This window comes from Leuciscus leuciscus (assembly GCF_965113295.1).
Source record: "Leuciscus leuciscus genome assembly, chromosome: 13".
In the NCBI taxonomy this organism is placed as follows: Eukaryota; Metazoa; Chordata; class Actinopteri; order Cypriniformes; family Leuciscidae; genus Leuciscus; species Leuciscus leuciscus.
In genome coordinates this window covers 16,177,121-16,198,992 of record NC_138737.1, presented here as the reverse complement: position 1 = coordinate 16,198,992, position 21,872 = coordinate 16,177,121, and the positions used below count along the sequence as shown (strand labels likewise).

At 37.8% G+C, this 21,872-nt stretch overlaps 1 protein-coding gene across 1 annotated transcript; it reads left to right on the top strand.

Moving 5' to 3' along the window:
- Nucleotides 1-9: 9 nt before the first annotated feature.
- On the top strand, nucleotides 10-21,547 carry cttnbp2nlb (CTTNBP2 N-terminal like b). Its single transcript, XM_082188624.1, has 5 exons — nucleotides 10-136; nucleotides 9,049-9,156; nucleotides 15,728-15,958; nucleotides 17,121-17,228; nucleotides 18,110-21,547. Exons 1-5 carry the CDS (start codon nucleotides 131-133, stop codon nucleotides 19,418-19,420), a joined length of 1,764 nt encoding a protein of 587 aa, XP_082044750.1. The 5' UTR covers nucleotides 10-130; the 3' UTR covers nucleotides 19,421-21,547.
- The last annotated feature ends 325 nt before the right edge of the window (nucleotides 21,548-21,872 follow it).

The window sequence follows — 21,872 nt, the reverse complement described above, 5'->3', positions numbered from 1 at the left end:
TCTGTCAGTGACAGTAGTCCATATTTTCGGCCGGGACAGTAACACGGCCAGCCTGCAGTGAAAGTGAGAAATAACTCCGTAAACTGGGATAATTGTGATCGCGAGAACTGATGAGCGAACAAAAACACATATGAAGGTAATATAATTAATATTTCTGGAATTATGACTTATTAGGGAAAGGGTAGAGGGTGTGAATGTGATCTTTAGAGCATGCTGGTGTGGAAGACTGAATCTCAGATCCAGGACAGATTTCCAATACATTATCTCGCTATTATTATGACATCATGAACATCGGTTTTAAATGATAAACATTATTTCTGCTCCACACAGCGTTCTTTCGTACGAATGCACGTAATACGGTCTCACGCAGATTTGTTTCTTTTTATGAATTTGGATATACCATTAGAGAATTAGTTGTATATGATGGTTATAGTGTGTCCATTAAATGCTAAGTAGCACAACAAGTATTTTGTCCCTGTTTCTGTTTGTCCCGGTCTGATGTCACACGTCTGATCGTTGGTGCTTCAAATGTTTGAGAAGTGCACTGATTGCTTGTTTATCTGTATGTGAAATTGTACATATGTCCAGGGTGATTTTTTAAACCCTGAAAGGAAAGCTTTGTGTCCCGCAGGAAATCTGATATCCACCGCAGCAGTGTATTTTGCTGAACAGTGCTTCAATTTATGGCTCTTATTCCTAATCACGCAGCTTTTAAAAGATTAACCACAGACTGATTGTTGAGACATGTGACAAAACCTCACCTGCCATTATTTTCCAAATCAGCAATATTTCCACTTTGAAAATAGCATGGGATGGTGTATTTGTATTAAAAAGATTCTAGTTATCATTTTATTGGTTTTCTCTTTATTTAATCAAAATTATGTTGTTACTGTGTCCCCAGATCATAACTTGTGTATATTAAAAACAACAGGTAAAATAAAATATTAACTTAAGAGAAATAGGCTATAGGTAAATATGTATATTTGTATATTTAAAAAAATAAAAATAATAGTAATACTATGTTCTAGATACGTTATTTTTTTTAAATATACATATTATATTTAAGATTTCACACCGTCAGATATTTATGAAAACATTTATAAACGTGTACATAGCCTAGTTTCTGTACATCAGTATTCATCCTCGTTCCATATTTCACCTGCTATGTTTTCAACAAGCTCACACAGACTATGGTGACTTGTGTTTTTTTTCTAAATCAAATTTGTTATAATTTTATGCAGTTGTTTTGAAAATGTCTGTCACGATTCTGTTATTTCACAATTGTGAAGAAATTGTTTGTGATTTTTAGATAATTTCACTCATTTAAGTATAAGTATTTATGCCAGAACACAAGAATCACATTTTTTTAAACTGAATATCGCAAAATTTGAAATATTTAAAATATATCTGACAGTGTTTATCCTTGATCCTTAACTTTATTCTTCCATGTTCCAGTACTAAAAAATTATAATAATAAAAAACAGTGTAACTCTTTAAATGTTATGTTTGTAATAATTTGTAGCTATCAAATTCATTTGCCAGAGATTTTGACACATTTGGTGAAATGTTACTCTGAATGTGATCTCTGTTTTATTATTTGTGTTCTTTTGAATCAAACAAGCAGTGATTTCACAGAGCAGAGATGTAAGTGTTTGTCAGTGGGTGAAGGGCAAAAATGTGGTCTAGCCTGTATGCGGTGAAATGCTCTGCTTTGACTGGCATGTCAGAATCAGTCACTTGAGAGCTGGGTTGAAGAGCTCTTATTGGGTCAGGACGTAATTACACCAAAGAAGAGCGTGCCTCGTTTTGTAGATTCTCCTCTAGTTCTAATGTGTCTAGTTAATAGACAGTTTTCCTTCCATTTCAATTTGTGAATAAATGTGACCCATAACATCCTGGATTGAGGATTTTGGTCTTTTTTGGGAAAAAAATCTCTTAAGCAATGATGTCAATGACAGTCTGAAGCCGTGGTTTGCCACCTTAGTAATCACTGGGTGGTTTGTTTGAGTCCCACTCTGTACAAATAGTTCAGAACCACAAATCTACAGCAATGAGGAAGTTACTCTTAGTGAAAATCAAAGCGTTTCAGCCCAGCTTGACTCCTTAGCCTGGGGAAAGGGTTGAGTTTAGGGTTTAGGATATAGTGACCTCATTAGAGCAGGGTGAACAGGTCAGGTTTACCAACGTGCCAAATCACTGCATGTTGCTTTTATACAAGTGTTATGCAATAGTTCCCCTTCTGAAATCATTCGGCATGGTGTTATTTAATTTGTTACTGCTTCAGAATCAGAGTCTTGAATTAGAAGGTCGGTAAAAAGATGTATCGGTGACAGGGAGAAGAAGATGCTGGATCTGCTGTTAATATAGTGGGGATGTATTAGTATGCGTCACAGTCTCGTCTGGAGTCTCTTTCAGTTAATATTTGATTAATTTATGTGTGGGGTGCGAATTCCTGGAATTCCTTTCGGTCTCTGTAATCCATATAGGGTTTCTCTATTTCCCGCTCTCACACTTTGTGGCTGTGTAGAGATTGTGTTTTGTTGCCAGATAATGGTTTTACTGGGCTTTTCCAGGTTTAATATGGGGTTACGGCATCAGAGCGGCGGCGTGAACCACACTCCCATCTGACACATGTCCCGCTCCCTCATTACGGATAATGATTCATTAAGCAAGCTGACATTAGTCTGATGTTTCTTTTAAGGCTTGCCCTCAGCAGCTGTGGGTTAAGTCGGAGGTTTAGTGAGTTGTCAGTGAGATGAGGGAAGAGAAAAGGTCTGTCCATTATGTCTTTCCAACCCTGTATGACTTTCTTTCTTCTGTGGAACATAAAATGAGACATTTTGAAGATGTGCTAGTCTTCATCACCTCTTTTCCATGAAATTATAGCAATGAGAGTGATGTTTTCAAGCATAAAAAACAAGCAAGAGCACTATTAAAGTCTTGGTCCATATTTGGTCCATATTTTTTTTAGTCGCATCTTTTCAGTGAATCAGTTGAATCTAGTTCACACCCTCTGAAAAACGCTGGGTTGTTTCAACCCAAATTTGGGTTAAACCGTTTAACCCAATGGTTGGGTTTGTCCATGTTTGACCCAAATTTGGGTTGACACAACCCAACATTTTTTTTAACGAATCACTTGAACCACTTGAACCAACTTGAATTATAGTTGTGAAATCTACAAGGGGAAATTTTCCGGCCTCACTCTAAACTCCCAATCACATGGATTCCTTTTGAAATGACTGGATTTCAAAAATGAAATTTGGGCACGCAACGGTAACTTTGACCGCACTCATTGATTTATAATTGCATGGAAAACAACAACAAAATAATATAAAAAAATAATGACAAGAGTTTTAATTTTGGGGTTGAACTCTCTTTTAAATGATGCACATTTCATATCAGTTGTCTGTCGGGAGATCATATTTGTCACTTCACAATTTGTGTGTGAATATTGGCATCAAACAAGTTGGTGTGCATTATGTTTTTGGCCACTGAGCCAGTAACTTTCTCTATATGTCTCTCTCACACACTCTCTTGTTCCCTCATAGCTTTATTATTCTCTGTGAAACATTATACTGTTAAATAGTCTTGTTTTTCACTGTGACCGTTGCTGATTTCGCATGGTCAGAATTGGTGTACTTATTTAATTTGTAACAGAATCAAGGTCAGTCTGTGGCTCATCGTTGTTGTGCGCAGAATCTTTTCAGTGAATCAGTTGATCTAGTTCACACAACTGGTCTAAATAATTTGTTCACAAATCAGACTGATCTGGTTCTCATGAATAAAGTAATGGCTTAAATTTCAGTCTGCTTTCAGTATGTCAGATCTTGACTGTCGTATCTGAAATGACTCTCCTCTTCCTGATTGCTGTAGTTTAAAGTTATGTTTCCTTTTTCTGGAATGCAATTCTTGGTCAAATGTGGTATTTGTGTAATTGTTATTTACAGCCTAGTGTCAGAGGTTTCTTTAGACAGAAAACCATATTTGTCTCTCTAGCCCCTTTCACACAGCGCGTTAATTGTTCACCACAAGACTAGTAATATGCGCTAACAAAGTAAATATAGGGTCAATTTTGATTTCATGTCGACTTTAAAATGCTTTCAATACTTTCAAGATCTGTTCACTTCTGCTTAGCTCAGCGTTTCAATCCTCTCTTGATATACCTATGTTTGTCAAACTCTCACACAAACAATATAGCCTAAGTGTGTGGTTTTTACAGGTTCTCTTGAGAGGAAATGAATGAAGGCAGGATGCACATCTGATCTGCACTGATAGTGTTTTTACCGGATGCAGCATGATGAAGATTCTTTCGGGAATATTGATGCAGTCTGTTTCCTATTTAGATTGAATGAATGTAAATAATGGATTAACTGACTCACAAACTGAAAAGATGATTGTGACGTGTTTGTGTATTAATTTGCATGCGATTTTATGTCGAGATTTATCAAAGCATTAGTCAGTGATGTCATGAAAATAAACGTGGAACTCTTAAGCAAACAACTGAGTTTCTGTATCCATGTTTAACTCAAATACTAGGTATTGGCGTATCAAATCAGTGTGTAAGCAGACACACACAAGCACTCTCCGGCTGGATCACTGACAGCTTTATCACTGAGTCATCAAGATGCATTCCTGATTTAACACACACATTCTGGTTCTACAAACTGGCCCACATCCGCAGTGTGTTAGTAATGTCTGGATGACATCATTGCCCTGAGATTATATTAAGTCTGGTCAAGCTGTGTGACTTTCTTTTCAATAGAGGGAAAAGAATAACATACTTGTTGCAGCCATCCTAGCAACACATTAACATGTGGCCAAATTGAATCATATCAGGAAGTGATCTCATTAGATTGTCTTAGGAGGAAAAAACCCTAAGAAAGCCAACTTTACTGGGAAAACCAACTTTACTGAGAAAACCAACTTTACTGAGAAAACCAACTTTACTTAAGTTCTGTCATAAAATGAAATGTGTGATTCTTGCATAGCATACATCAGCAAGCTATTCCTTCTAACATATCATATACTTTTATTACAGATACTTATTCAAAACTTATTGAAAAGGGGGTTACTTTTACTCAGCGAGGACATATTAACTTGATCAAAACTGACAGTAAAGGAAATTAAATTATGATAATGTTACAAAAAATCTATTTCAAATAAATGCTGTTCTTTTGAACTTTCTTTTCATCAAAGTGTCCTGATTTTTTATTTATTTATCACAATTTCCTCAAAAATATTAAAGGGATAGTTCACCCCAAAAAAAAAATTCTGTCATAATTTACTCATTGACTTCCGTAGTTTTTTTCTTCTTCTCCATATAAGTCAATGGGGTCCATCAACTGTATATTTACCGACATTCTTCAAAAGCAGAAGAGCAGAAGAATCTTCTTCAATAAAAAACTAAATCTTACCAATTATTCATGTGTTATAACAAATAATTGATGATGGACATTAAATTATTGAAAAAAATAATAAAGCCACAATGTGAAGCTGTCCATCATCAATTATACAACCGTTACGACATTAACCACTTTTATCATAAGACACTTTAATTTTTTATCCCTAAAACGCTCTTGTGTGAAGAACGATATATATCTAGAAGCATATATCTGGAAAGAATGTGGCAGAATTATGCGCAGCTGTAATATGTGGTTGTCAAACCTGGAAGTTCTTCCTTTCTGTGTAGTTATGAAAATTAATCTACACCTCTGGAACATGAGTCAACCAATCAGAATTAAGCAATTAACAATACTGCTGTATTAAGTGACTTTAATTATGATGGTGTTCAGCTGTGGATTAATGACTATGACTATACATAAAAAGAAAAAACATTCAATGTCACCTCTACAAAGCTTTGAACTTCAACTGTTTCAAATTACAGCTACAAACCCTGTGACGGTCGGCTTAGTCTATCGGCCTCCGAAACCAAATAGAATGTTTGTCCAGGAATTTTCTATTTGCTGAGCGAAATGTCTAAGTATGATCGCTTTTAGCTCTTGGTTGATTTTAATGTGCATATTTGCTGTGGTAAGGAGGACACACTTTCAAGTGAATTCTTAAATCTGATTGAATCGTTTGACTTGGTGCAATGGGCAAATAGCCCTACTCACAAACTGGGTCATATGTTAGACTTGATTTTAACTCATAATTTGCAAATTGATGATGTAATGACATCGACTGGCATTCACCCTGTGCTTTTGGATGACTCTGTGCTGGTCAAGGAAACTAAGTGATTCTACAAATGCTAATTCTCTGCGCTGTTTAAAACCAAGTGCAGTCTTCACTGGCTAGAATCTTCTCTGCCTCTTTTTGGCGTGGATGAACTTTGGACTTTGTTAAAATCCACCTGTGTTGATACTTTGGACTGTATTGCTCCGTTAAGACCCAGAAAACATAAATCAAAAGTAAATCCCTGGTTAAATGAAATGATTAGTTCCCTCAGAAGACAATGTAGGCAGGCAGAGAGAAGATGGAAAAAGAGCAAACTTCAAGTCCACCATGAATCCCTCAGAGTCTCTTTATTCCAATTCCAGAAAGCCGCAAGAGATGCAAAAAATATTTACTTTTCTAGCATTATTAGGGATAAAGCTGGTAATCAGAAATTCTTGTTTTCGGTTATAAATTCTGGTATTAATCCGAAAGTCAAAAGTCCTCACTGATTTCGTGTGAGGAGTTTTTATATTTTTTCAGCCAAAATATCATTGATCAGCATTCCCAGATTTTGTTTGTGGCTTTTGATCCATTAGACACTCCTGCCTGCATTGCAGAGTGGAGGGAGTTTCAGCCTATTACTGCATCAGTACTACAAGACATTGTGCAAAATTTGAAACCCACCCTCTGTATAAACTATATGATGTCTAGTCGGTTGTTAAAGCAGGCTTTCGACTGTGTATCAGTGAGTTTAGTGCATTTGACCAACAAAAGCCTACTTCGAGACTCATTCCCACAAGAGTTTAAACATGCTGTGGTGACACCCATGCTGAAGCGTCCAAATCTGTCCCCGGATGATGTGAAGAATTATAGACCTACAGTATCTCACAGCTGCCTTTTGTCTCGAAAATTTTTGAAAAAGTAGTTTTCCAACAGTTACTTTCATTTTTAAATGAAAATTCTATAGTAGAAACGTTTCAATCCGGGTTTAAAGCAGCCCACATCACAGAGTCGGCACTGCTGAAAGTTTTAAATTATATTTTTTTGGTACTAGACAAAGGAGATGCTGTTATTCTGGTGTTGCTAGATTTGAGCATAGATTGACATGATTGATGATATCCTTATCTCTCGCCTTGAACACACAGTAGGTTTAAAGGGTACAGTTTTGAAATGGTTTCAATCCTTTGTAAGTGATAGCTAGATATTGTTCAGTAAATTATGGAAATTCGACCTCCACTTAAAGACGCCTTCCATGGGGTGTACCACAAGGGTTTATTCTCTCTCCAACACTTTTTTCTTTGTACTTGCTCCCATTGGGTAGCATTTTTAGAAGGCATGGAGTATCATTCCACTGTTTCACCGACGACACTCAATTGTATTTACCACTAAGACACCCGACGAGATCTTTGGATTGTCTTTTAGCTTGCCTAAATGATGTTAAAAACTGGATGGCAAAAAAATTCTTAATGTTAAACGGGGACAAAACAGAGGTCATTGTGTTTGGCCAGCCAAATGACCCTACCAAGGTCCTTTTAGAGTCAAGCCCATTGGCGCCTTGTAAAACATCAGTACGAGATTAAGGCATCCAAATCTTCATCCAATTTTTATAATCTGCGTCTCCTAGTAAAAACTAAACCTTTATCTAATGTAGATTTCGAAAGAGTTATTCATACTTTTGTTCTATCGCGTCTCGATTTTTGTAACTCCCTCTATTGTGGCATCTCTGCCGCATCCCTGGCCCTTTTACAATCAGTGCAAAATGCTGCGGCGAGGCTGTTAAAGAGGATTAAGAAATATGAATCTGTTACTCCGATTTTAGCTCATTTGTGCTGGCTCCCCTTAGAGGTTCATCTTAGAGTCAAATATAAGATTTTAATGTTTGTATACAAATCTCGAAATAATCAGGCCCCCGTGTACCTTGCAAAACTTTTGATTCCTTATAATCCCATTATCATTGCGTTCAGAAAATCAAATACTTCTTGTCGTACCAAGGACTAAACGCCTTCATAAAGGTGATCGCGCTTTCGCTGTTATGGGACCGAGATTATGGAATGAGCTGCCTCTGTCTATTAGATCTGCTAAATCTATATCAGTATTCAGGAACTTGCTCAAGACGCATTTATCCTTGACCGCTTATAACAGGTAATCTCAATGTGGTATATGTGGTGTGAGATTTGTTACTTAATATGTATGTTTTATATTTGATCTTTTATTCTTTTTTATTTTAATATAAAGAACTTTGGGCAACCTCGGTTGCATTTAGCAGTGCTATATAAATAAACAAAGAAAGAAAGAAAGAATTACAGAATGAACATAATTAGACAGGTATTTTATAAATCAGCGACCGCACAGATTGTGTTTGGGTGTTTGGCGGGCTTCCCTCTGTCCTTGTGTGTGTGTGTGTGTGTGTGTGTGTGTGTGTGTGTGTGTGTGTGTGTGTGTGTGTGTGTGTGTGTGTGTGTGTGTGTGTGTGTGTGTGTGTGTGTGTGTGTGTGTGTGTGTGTGTGTTAATAGACTGAGGGAATCTGTTACAGTACAGCAGTTGAGCTCGTTCACTGGAGACCTCTGTGCTGATATGCTAATAGCTTCCTGCGTTTATGTGGTCTGACAGAGAGCCAGGCCACAATGCAGAGATGCTGAACACTGCTGTGTGTGTTTTAATGTTCGTGAATGCCAGACTCACACAAATGTCATTTCAGATAAAATGCATGGAACATTATTGCGTTTCTAGGCCAGAAAAATTGATCTGTGTGTGTGGTAGGATCCTGTTTCATTGGTCTAAGTTCAGTTGTGTCATACATGACCTGCTAACACATTGTGTGTTGAGTTGTATGGCCTGGCCTGTGGTTTTGCTTCAGGACTCAGATACTGTATTCATCTGTTTGTGTGTTTCAGGGCAGCAGGATGAATGTGGAGACTCTCAGTAAAGCTGAACTTCTGATGCTGCTCAGCATTCTGGAAGGAGAACTTGAAGCACAGGATGTAGTCATACACTCATTCAGGGTAAGAGCACACATACACACACACACACACACACACACACGCACACACACACACACACACACGCACACGCACACACACACACACACACACACACACACACACACACACACACACACACACACACACACACACACACATACACACACACACACACACACACACACACACACACACACACACACACACACACACACACACACACACACAATTTGAAGCATGTTGTTGTTTCACCGCTAGCGTCACCAAATGGAAATGGAAAAATAACTGGAGCAAAGTTTGACAAGACAAATTATTATGTTGGCTTGACAAAGCATTGTCTGAATGTTTAAAATACTTTTAAAAGCTTTAAAATTGGCAGGCAGAAAGTCAAAGTAAAAAAAAAAAAAAAGAAGATTTATTCTAGCTTCTCTAGCTTGCTTCCTAATATGGTTGTCTAATAAACCTGGCATTGTATATAAATATTATTTTTGGCTTTTTGACTAAATGTTTTTTTTCCCCTCTTTTGTAAGTCGCTTTGGACAAAAGCATCTACTAAATGCAAATGTAAAAATGTTTTCAACATTTTGCTTGGTGTTGTAAGCATGTTTTAACTAGCATGTTACTACTGTTTTTATTTTATTTTACATAAACTAACATATTTTAGCACTTTGCTAGCTGTGCTAAATCTCCTTAGCATTTACCCTACCTACCAACAGATAGCAACATTGGCTAAACCATAACATAAATTTGGGATGGAGGCAGAGCTGTGTTGGTCGAGAACGTGTTTTTATAGCACCAAAGTGCTGTGTTTTCACTAATTTGGGGAAAACAACATCAATAGCTTATTTGGCTTACTTTTCATATTAAGCTCGGAAAGGAGAAAGCATTTTGAATGTTGTATTTTTAACATGCTGCCTATTCTTAGCTCTGTATGTGTATAGATTTGTGTTATATAACAGGCAGTATATCAGTGTTTGGTGTGGACTGGTGGTCGGGAACCACAGGAAGTGTGGCAGAGGAAGAGGCAGAGAGGAGAACAATGGAAGGCAGTGCTATTCCTGTAAAACACACACACATAGATTGTTTCACTGCAGCTTCACAATAGCGACAGATTTTAATTCTTCTGTAAAGCAGCTCTAACAAGTCAAAAGTGTTATTATTCAGCTCAAGTCAGTTCAGTATTGATTCAGATCAGTTCCATAACTGTGTAAAATTCATCAATTGTGCGTACTACATATTTGTTCACATACATGTACCATAGTTCCAAAAACTGTAAGCATTTTTGAAAAACTGATATATTTTACATAAAATATTACTTATAAATGAACATTTTGTCAAATGTTTTAAAAGAAATAAAAATGTAATCATTGTGTCTTTTGTCACGTATTATAACATAGCTTACATTTCTGAATTCTGTAGTAAATCTTTATTCAGTTTTTTAGTGCATGATTATGTCACACTGACCTTAAAAAAACTATTTTTTTTGTATGAACTCCTTGACACCTAATCTGAGTGCCCCTGAAGAAAGTTGTTAGCACAAAGCCCATATTTCTTTATCATTACTCCATCTTCCATTTCATTTTATGCTTTGATAAGCACGCAAATTAAATCAGCTGTGCTCAATTGAGTCTTTACTCCTCAAAACTAGAACAAATTCATTTTGGTGTGTACTCAAACCGACACACAACAGAAGCATATGGTGTTCCCTCTAGATATATATAGTATGTGTGTTTTAATAGGCCTGTAATTATTCTGTCTGATGCTTTAACTAAAGCATCTGTCTGATGCTTTAGTTAAAGAGTTAACACAGTGTTAATAACAGAGAACAGCAGCTTCTCATGTAGCTCAGGGGTGTGTGTGGGAAAGATGGAAACATGAGACGAGGGGCGCTGGTGTCTCACTGTGACCTGCTGATCAACTGCTGACTGTTTGCACTGGACTCTGAGATTAGTTTGTGACTTTGAAAACTGCACAGAGAAAAGCTAAGTTCATCTGAAAGTGAGTTGCATTTGGTGATATGTGTGTGTGTGCATTCACATTACACACGTATTTGTATTTTGCAAGGTAACGGTTTTCACTGTCTTTCACAAACATCTTATACATGCGAACTGGCTTTTTTTTTTTACAATGCACACAAATCTGATTTGATTTTCATATTCAATCTTTAGGTCATTTTGCAAATGTCCAAAACCTTTTGACTCGTTTACTATTCACTACATAGTGAAAATGTCAGATTTCAAACAACACATGGATGTGGTTTAAAATAGGTTCATAAACATCACATTTCATAAATTATTTGCTATAAATAACTAAGCAGATTTGAGGCGGATTTTTTAAATCTGATTTTTGCTTCCTGTCTGAACAAAGCCTTGGTGTGTAAGATGTTTGTGACTCTCTCTCTCTCTCTCTCTCTCTCTCTCTCTCTCTCTCTCTCTCTCTCTCTCTCTCTCTCTCTCTCTCTCTCTCAGGCTTAGGCCTCTTTTACTGCTCAGCCCTAGGCAGGATGCTAAGTGTGTGTGTGTGTGTGTGTGTGTGTGTGTGTGTGTGTGTGTGTGTGTGTGTGTGTGTCTTCAGCTTCATTTGACTTGCTTTCTGGCCAGCAAGGGCTTTATTCACAGAGGGAACCATGAGAGGCCCTTGGGGCTCTTGAGTCTTTGATCAATGTTGCGTTGTGTGCATGTGTATGTATATGTGTGTGTGTGTCACTTCACTGCTCTCAGAAAGTTCTGTCCAGGCAGTGGTGAAGCAGTGAATTCAAACCTGTTAGATGTTCTGGAAGCCTCCAGCTGCTTTGCTCCAGAAACAGCAGCGCACTTTTTGCTCCTCCTTTTCGGTTATTTTCCCATGGCTCATTCTGATGTAATACAGGAGCCAATATCCCGAGGGCTGGTGGTTAAAACGGAAAACCAGCCGTTAATATGACTCACTCGCCGTTTCATCATCTAAGCCAGGCCTTATAAAGAAAGATCAGGTCTATTCACAGGTCTCTGAAAGGGGAATTTCATGAATAGGGAATTCCATGCTGAAATCACAGTCCAAACAGACTAAACAAACCAGTTTATTTTGTCCTAATAGGGAGGATGTCAGATCCAGTGTTTTACCTTATAAATGTGTCATTTCCACACACACACTCACAGAGACACAATGGGGTTCTTCGCTCTTCTGAACCGCCTGGAGTGTGTGTCTGTGTGTTGATTAGAGGGGTGCAAGATTCCTTCTGTGTGAACTTCCTTCCAGGAAGTCTCCTGATTCCTCTCTGTCTCCGACGGTAAGCACCTCAGATCAGCAAGAGCTTGATTAAAAACAGCAACAGCACAAACAGCATCCTGCTCTGTCCTGCACATTCAATACTAATCTCACACACACACAATAATAAGTCAATAAATTACAGTCAAAAATATAAAATAATGAATCATGCATTGTGGGATCCCACAGTGAGGGAATACCCATAAGCCCCTGCTCTTAAACTTGGATGAGAATTGGGACTTTTAGCTCTAAATAACAACTATTTATATAATCCCTTTAGAATCTGGCGACTGTCTTGCAATAGAAATGAACTTGGCCGACTCAAGAAATCTTTGTGATTCTGCAGCATAAAACCATAGCTATATCACAGGAAGTTCCTAAAACCGTATTTGCGTCCAGAGCTATTATGGTATAGGGTAGTACTGTAAGCAAGGAAACTAAATGTACAATGAAAGCAGTGAAATGAGGAACTAATGTACAAACTAAACGTCTTGAGAGACTGAAATGGCTAAATATAGCAGCTGGATTTCTGGTGGGAAAAGCAGTCGCTAGTGTTTGTAGTGCCGTCTGTCCCGGTAGACTGTTATTGTTTATGTGGGTGTTTGTCTAGTCTGCTGTGTTGGATCTGAGGAGAGACAAAGTGACTGAAAGGAATTTTATTTTAATATACTTTTAAAATCCAATTGAAATTTATTCCTTTAATGGCAAAGCTAAATTTTCATCATCATTACTCCAGTTTCAGTGTCACATGATCCTTCAGAAATCATTCTGATAATCTGATTTGGTGCATAATAAACATTTATTATCATTATTACAGTTGAAAACAGTTGTGCTACGTAATAATTTTGTGGAAACCATGACTCTTTTTTAAATGATCCTTTCATCATTGGAAAGCTCAATAGAACAGCAGTTATTTGAAATATAATTTTTGTAACATTATGAATGTATTTACTGTCACTTTTGATCATCATCCTTTCTTTCAAAACTTTTTTTTTTTTTTTTTGTGGTAATGTATATCAAAATGATGGTTGCCAAGACAATGCTCTTTGGTTGCTAAGGTGTTCCGGGTGGTTCCTTACACTTTTGCCCACGTCAAAAGATTCTATCCGAGTCTATCATATTCTCTCCTTCATTGTTTGTTTGTCTGTGTCATCTTTCACTCAATTTGTCATCCACCATGCAATATTTAAGGCATAATCACTTAAAAAAAAGTAAAAGCAGATCCTCAACTCAACAAGCTGCACAATTTCCAGTGTCATTTACGTCTATAGAAAGGTGCAGGATGAGTTTAATAATTGGTGTATTAGAGGTTTGTTCAAATCCATAACCCATAGTATGAGTAATAGTAATAGCAATGTTTGCCGTTCCGCTGTCTCATGTCTTTCCTTTAGTTGTGTGCGTGTGTGTGTGTGTGTGTGTGTGTGTGTGTGTGTGTGTGTGTGTGTGTGTGTGTGTGTGTGTGTGTGTGTGTCCCTGATCTCTGGATAAGGTCACTCAGAGGCCAGCAGGGCCACAGATTGAGGCCTCCAGGGCTGGAAATGGACTGTAATTTACTGTAATGATGTGGAGTAGTAAGCAGCGCTGCTTAAGGCTGAAGTTAAACAAATAATCTCTCCGACCTGGTGGTCTGAGACACACTTAACACACTCACACAGCTTCATCATAGACATACATAAGTAGAGTATGAATTTCTGCTTAACACAGAGAGAGTGAGAGACATAAAGTGTTAACAACAGGCTGCATTTTAATGGTTATTGTGGTTATTGATGTTCACACCCAGTACACACCACACCCTCTGATTCTCTGTTATTAAAAGACATTGAGACCCAGACTGATCAGCAGATAATATAGCAAAGGGCGGAAACTGAGGTCTTTTGAAGTCTGGTTGGTTAAAATGACTCTCTTTCCCACATGCATTGTGATCTAGCAGATAAAAGTTGACATTTTTTTGTTTGCATTGGTGTGTTTAAAAAGGACACAAAGGTGTGCTCTGAAAATTCCAATTATGTGTCATGCACTGTACACATTAGCCTTATGAGTTGATTATTTGCCTGAATTTCACAGTAACATATCACATATTAGAGATTTTTTATTAATCAGAATTGACTAATATTGCATAGTCATTTGTACATTTCCATTCAATGGTTATTTCCTCTATTTTTACATTAAGGTGACCAAATAATCATGTAAAGGTAAAGTCAGCATGAAATTAAATTTGTACCTTTGTAATTTTTCATCAAAATGTATAACTCAGTCTCTTACAATCATCTGTGAGCTCGCATTTAGATATGCCTCCATCCAATCACCAACAGATGAATAAAACCAAGTCCTGCTGATAATAATTGATCATCTATTTCACTAGAATGTATGTCATAACGTGGAAGAAATGATCTGTATACTAATTGCTTATTCCATTTCATTGTGACTTTATCATTTAATCATTTTATTTATAAATTATAATAATATAAATGTATAATTTTAACATTAATACATTAATAACAAATGTAAATAAGTTATTTTTAGCAAATCTCAAAATGAAAATGAAAAACAAATTATATAAGATTTGATCTATATGTCTATTGATATTTAGACAAAATCTTATAGAATTTTAATATTAACCGAGTATCAGTTATCTGCCATAATATAAAGGTTAAAACAATATATTATATATATATTTTTGTATTCAGTTATATTCTCATCCATATATTTTGAGTAGGGCAATCAACTGGTTTGAACCAGGTAAGATTTGAAAACAGAAGAGTGTAGTGGACAAAAGAACAAGCATCAAGAAATGAGTAGTATGCAGCATATTTACATTTACATTTTACATTTATTCATTTAGCATATGTGTCGCCCAGAACATAAACCACATGTCTATTCCAGTCCTTCATTCTGTGTTTGTGTGTGCATGTCTCCCATCTGCTGATCTATTTAGCAAGACCACCCCATCCCTCCTAAATTAGTCACACTGCCCCCCTGCCCTCACACAAGCGCACATATGCACAATGAGTAGTGAACAACACCCCCTACAGCTGGGCCTTTTGTGCCATGAGCCCCCCTCTCCATCCCTTCAGCCCAGGGGAGGTTTAACACCTGCCCGTAGAGGAGGGGTCAGGGCTATGATTATATTTTATGAAAATGGATCTGATAGTGACCAGCTGTATTTGCGTCACGGTGTTTAGAAATCCTGCTTTCTTTCTGTCCCTCATAAAAAACACATGGCGTATATGCAAACATAATGAAAGATATTAATCAGTCGTATTATGAACTTGCAGTGTGTTTCAGACATCTCAGTGAAAACTACTTATTCTTATCGTTTCCTGTTTATCTTTGATATTTATTTCAGGCACAACAGAGAGATGCATTTGTTCAGGAGCGATATGGACAGTATGACCTCCGTGACCCCTTCATAGCGCTGCTGAGGGACAGCGAGCTGTCGCAGGCTCAGGATGATGGAGGACAGAGTCCCGTGTGTCTGAACCCGCTGGGCGTGTTGAAGCTTGTGATGGCCCACTGCACCAACATGAAGGAGAAAATGATGAAACAGCTTGCCGCTGCAGAGAGGAGACATCGACGGGTGAGAGACAGAGAGAGTCCTGAGCTACATACAGTACCTAGGCTGTATTTTTAGGATCCTAATGTGAAGGCTGTTCCAGCTTAACAACATGGTAGTGCTAAATCAGCTGTAGGCGTTAAAACTGTTGTGAGGAGTGTCGCTTATGTCACTTCAATCAGTCACTTTGGAGGTTACACAATTGTTAGGATTCTGGGTTTGAATGTAGATGCCTATATAGACAACAGACTAGCTCACAAGTTCTTGGAACAGAGCTTAAGTGCATGTATTGAAGATGTGTGTATTTAAGGGCTGGCTACTTATAGGACTGGTTCGTTCAGTTCTTTGAAAGTAGTTTTATTTATTTCATAAACACTGTATGGAAGATTAATCCAAAATTAAACACAACTATTCTCCCTGTTATGTGCGTTGGGTGAGTCTTATTTAAAGGATCTCTGAATAACAGGGTTTGATACTTTGAAACACAAACCAACTTGATCAAACATTCTTAATTTTTTTCTCTAATATACTTATAAAAACAAGAAATGCATACCGGGTTCACCCAATAATGAAAATGTATCATTTATGATTGATCCGTTAACTTTTTTCTTTTGCACATATGTGTGTGTGTATATATATATATATATATATATATATATATATATTATATATATATATAAGTAGTGAGTAATATTAAGTTTCTACATGTACTTACTATATGGTTAGGATTATGGTTTGGTTTAGGGTTAGATGCATGTAATTATGCATAATTTATAGTTATTACAATAGTAACTACGTGTAACGACACTGTAAAATAAAGTGTTACCATATTTATTTTTAAACTGTATAACATGTATAATTTTCAGTACATTCTCAAAAGATTCTGATTCTGAAAATTGTGCAGAACAAAAAAAGAAGATATTGTGATGTATGTTAGTAACCAAACTGTTTTGGTGGCCATTAACTTCCATTGTATGGACAGGAAAAAAATACATTTATCAAAAATGTTATTTTATGTTCCACAAAAGAAAGTAAGTCATACAGGTTCGGCGGTGTGAGTAAATAATGACAATTTTAATTAGTCATAAGTCATTTTCCCAATTAATGTGACTCAAATTAGCAATTAGAAGTCATACAGTAATTAGTCATCTGTCTTGTCCTGATGTAAATGTGTGTATGCCTGCAGGTAATTGCTGATTTAGAAGAAGAGAAAAGGCGGCGTGCTCAAGACGCTGCTGCGGATGATGACATCACTGCCATGCTAGAGAGGGAACGAGACAGACTATTACAACAGGTAACCAAGCAACGCCAAAAACACATATACACATGCACACACTGTACCATTATAAATACATCTGAAACTGCCAAATAAAAGCAACCATGGCTCCCTGTGCCAGCAGATTTTGTGTGCCTCTGTTGTGTAACAGTGTTAGTGCAGGTCTCTGTTCTAAAGAGGAAAGGCTCCATTGTTTTTATGGAGTCCGTCCGCCTATGTGTGTGTTTATGTGAAGAAAATCCATTGTTTGTTTGTGTTTTTATAGGGTTATGATAAGGTGATGTTATGGTCAAAGTACAGACTGCAGTATTATGTAAAAAGCCCTTCCTGCCCTGCTCTGGGTTTCCTTTACAAACTCACACACTGTCTTTCTCTGGATGCTTGGCCATGTCTCTCACACATTCTGCAGGTCATAGGGGCCTGAAGTGCTTCCCCTGCAGTGAAAAACCTGCTTTATTTAATAATATATAAATAATGCATGGATATGAAGCTGATAAAAATTGTGGGGATTATGACATCAGATATCTAAAAGATAATCAGTTTTGATTGAGGCAGGAAGAATCAAGTAAACAAGATATCCTGTAGAACAGGGGTGTCCAATCCTGCTTCTGGTGGACCACTGTCCTGAAAAGTTCAGCTCCAACCCCAATTAAACACACCTGAAACAACTAATCAAGGTCTTACTAGGCATACTAGAAAATTTAAGGCAGGTGTGTTGAGGAAAGTTGGAGCTAAACTCTGCAGGACAGTGGCCCTCCTGTACCGAGATTGGAGACCCCTGATCTAAAACAATAGTACTGTATATTCTCTGCTGTCTATAAAGTATAATGTTATTCCTTCTGACTCTACTAGCTTCTTTGAATTTTTAAAGTGACATCTCTTGCTTTTATTCTTCACAGCTGGAGTTTGAGAGGGCTCAAGTCCAGCGTTTAGAACGTGAGCAGTCAGTTCTGTCAAATCAAGCTGAGGAAGATTTAGCACAGCAGCAGCAGTTATCCTCGACACTGGCTAAAGAATGTCAGAAGGCTACAGCACGGGCAGAGGAGGAGAGCCAGCGTGTCGCAGACCTCACCCTCCAACTGGAACAGGAGAGCAGTGCCATCGAAATCCTAAAGCGAGAGCTCGAAAGCGAACACGCTCGTGCTCAGCAGATAGAGGCGAGCGCTGAGAAAAAGCTGGCTGAATTTGATACAGAGCACGAGCAGATGAGAGGGAAACTACTGAAGGAAGAAAAACGATATCAAGAGCTTTTGGAACAGTTCAATAGTCTAAAGAAAGAGTTGGATAAAATTAAAGAAAGAGAAAAGGCCGGGATGGAAAAGGATAATGAAGAAAAGGTAAATATCCCACAGAAAGATATCACACCTTCAGTCATCATGCCTTCTCTTAGTCAAACAGAAGTCGATGGCAAAACTGTTGCATCTAAATCATCTCCTCAGCACAAACAAAATGGTCAACACACTCCCAGAGAACCGGAGTCTCCAGCCGAAGAGAGGTGTAAGGAAGGGGGATTGGCGGACAATGGGGTAATGCTCCCTGGAGGAAGTGGGGCCTTACAGTGTCTCTCCCCCGGCAGTCCTGCCTCATCCTCCCTTAGCTCATCTCCTTGCTCTTCCCCTGTACTGACCAAGCGTCTGGCCTCTCTAGGTTGCTCTAGTCCGACCTATCCCTCTTCTTACCAGGCCAGTATCAACCAACGATTCCAAGCAGCACGCCACAAGTTTCAGCAACAAGCTGAGGTAGACCAGCAACACGGAGGAACTGTTGTCCACTCGCCTCGAGACCTCTCTCCCACTGCCGCCACTCCTCCTCCTCCTCCTCCAGACAATTCTACTGCAAAGCAGATTGCCCGCAACACTGTCACTCAGGTGCTGTCACGGTTCACGAGCCAACAAGTGGCAAGTAAACTCCCTCCGTCCAACAGCTCACCCTTTGGCACTGATTATCGCAACCTGGCTGCAGTCTCCTCGCCTACAGGGAAGAGCCCAGGAATTCTCTCACCGGGGATCCGCTCACCGATAATTCCTAGGGCGGAGAAGATTCATCCACCTCCTGTTCCTCCCAAAAAGCAGGGGGTCAACCAGTCTCCTAACTCACCGGTTCCTTCTGGCAGGGCCAGCCACTTCCCTGAGCTCTCTGGGAGCTGTGGTCTCATCAGTGGTCAGGAAGATGCTAAAGAGCTTGACTTGGTCGTGTCGTCATCTAGTTAACCAGCCTAGAGTCCACAGCCAGTTCTTTGCCTTATTCACTCCCGTGGCATCTAAAGCACTCTCTGTGAACCTTAAGGTTTCCTTCTTTTATTATTTTCACCCTAGTGTTGTAGTTGTCGATTCTTGTCCTTCAGGACCCCGTCTCCTTTATCTGACCGTTGAGTTCTTGGAAACTTTCTTAAATAAGAAAGACATCCAAACTGTTCAGTGCTACATACAATACTCCAAGATTGAGAACCTTTGGTCTAGTGCAGGGGTAGCCAACCCTGATCCTGGAGAGCAGAATTTTGGTCTAACTTTAATCAAACACACCTGAACCAGCTTAGAATTACTTGAAGATTTAAAGGCAGGCTGAATTGTAGGTGAACTTTTCAGGAAGGAAACAGAAAGGTAGAAGAAGCAGCGTAGCTCTCTAGAAGCAGGGTTGGCTACCCCCAAAGGGTTTTTGGAGGGTCCAACCCTAATTAAATACCTGAACCAGTCTTCAGGATTGTGAGAAAGGTCCAGGCAGGTGTGTTGGAGCATGTTTGAGGTAAACTTTGTACAAAAGTGGTCCTTCAGGAGCAGGATTTAACATTCCTGCTTTATCTACACTAGACTGGTCTCTCAGACGCAGTCCTGGATAAGTACACTGGTGATGCCCCATTGAAAAACGTTGGTATCCCAGAACAAACCTTATTCTGAGCCTAACCCATCCTGTCAAGTTTTGAAAAGTAACTAACGCTCACACACAACTTAACCAACCTGTCAAATTCTACTCCTATAAGATTGAATCTATTTAAATACCTTTTTAATCTTTTTTTATATATATATATATTATTGTTTTTATTTTTTACAAAAAGATTTTTATTTATCCTAATAAATAATGTTATTTGTTGTAATTAGTCCATTCCTAATGACCTGCACAGATAAAAATGGAAGTATATAAAGTAAAATATGTTATGAAATCAAGCACATGCAATACTGATTGACCAAGTCTTCAACCAATCTGTCAGTCTTTGGCTACTAATGAGAAAATTCTCAATCTGTCTGGTGAATGTGTGATGTTTATATATTGTTTATGGTAAAATGTATAAACTGCTGGTTTTCTGTCGAGCAGTCATGTGATAAGATGTGCAGTTACTGTTCTTCAGTCAAATTTACTACTGGAGATACTTTCTAAGGAACTAATATGAAGTGGTCATGAAAAAACCTCTGTCCTACTGTATTACACCATGACTACATCGTCCTCTAGTGTCAATCTGAAGTGTTGCTCAGGAAGCTGCCATCTGGTGGTGTTAAACATCAGCCAAACCAGAATACATTCTCTATAAATGTGGGTTAAACATGCTTGTTTATATGCCACACATATTCACAGACATGGTTTAAATGATTGTAAACAGTATTTAGAAACAAGTCAAAATGTTCTAATAATGCATTTCTGGGTCTAATAACCATGCCTTGATATATATATATATTGCTCTATCATTGCTCTTAATATTATGTTTATACTGGGCAGCCTTGTATTTGAAAATGTAATCTTAATTGAATACTTGGTAGAAACCATAGCACCAGTTTACATGATTAACCATGGTAAAAGCACAAATGAGTTAATGTCATAATTTAATGACTTTTTTTTCTTACCCATGTCCTCTTTTGACCTTTATATTTTAATTAGTATGAAAATAGAAACATAATGTTTGTGTAAAAACATCTTGCTGGCATGAAGGTATTGCTCACATAAATGCAGCATACAGTCTTAACTTGCTTACGAAAGAACGAAGTATGCTGTGTTTTTATAAGTAAATGTGATGCATGTTTCTGTCCTTTCTTGCATTGATTTCAGCTGCTCTATGGTCATTTACTTTCTGTTTTTAAATACCTCACCATTTCTCCTACTGTATTGAAACCTTTTCAAGTAGCAATTTAGATTTTTACTACTGGAATGTTTTTTATTTTGTTTTTTGAAACTGAACCAGAATTTTATATTTCTACCTGGGACTTGCAAAGACCAGTTTCTGAGTTTTTAGCTATTTGTATGAAAATACAGTTTGTTAAATGTAGTTGAATTTTTCCAGATGATTTGTACAGCTAGTTAGGTGTTGAGTGAATTTATTTCCCTGAGCTAATAAAGAGTTTTGAAGTTTACTCTTTTGTTTTTTTTTATATACAATGGACATTGATTATTGTGAATATGTATCAACAGAAGAACATCACTACAAATAAAAAAAGTGGAATCTGCACAGACTTAAGCTACAAATACAACAGTTGATTTACAAAATAAAAGGTTCAGCAGTAACCATTTAGTCATTATGGTGCCATTTACTGAGTAGACATTACTTTTGCATGATTTAAAATTTGAAAAAAATAAAGGTTACGAGAGACAGAGAATATGCCAGTCTTACATGATGGGTGTATGTTACAGAGGATCTTTGATGGAACATTAAAGACAAACAAGACTAAAGTCAATGTG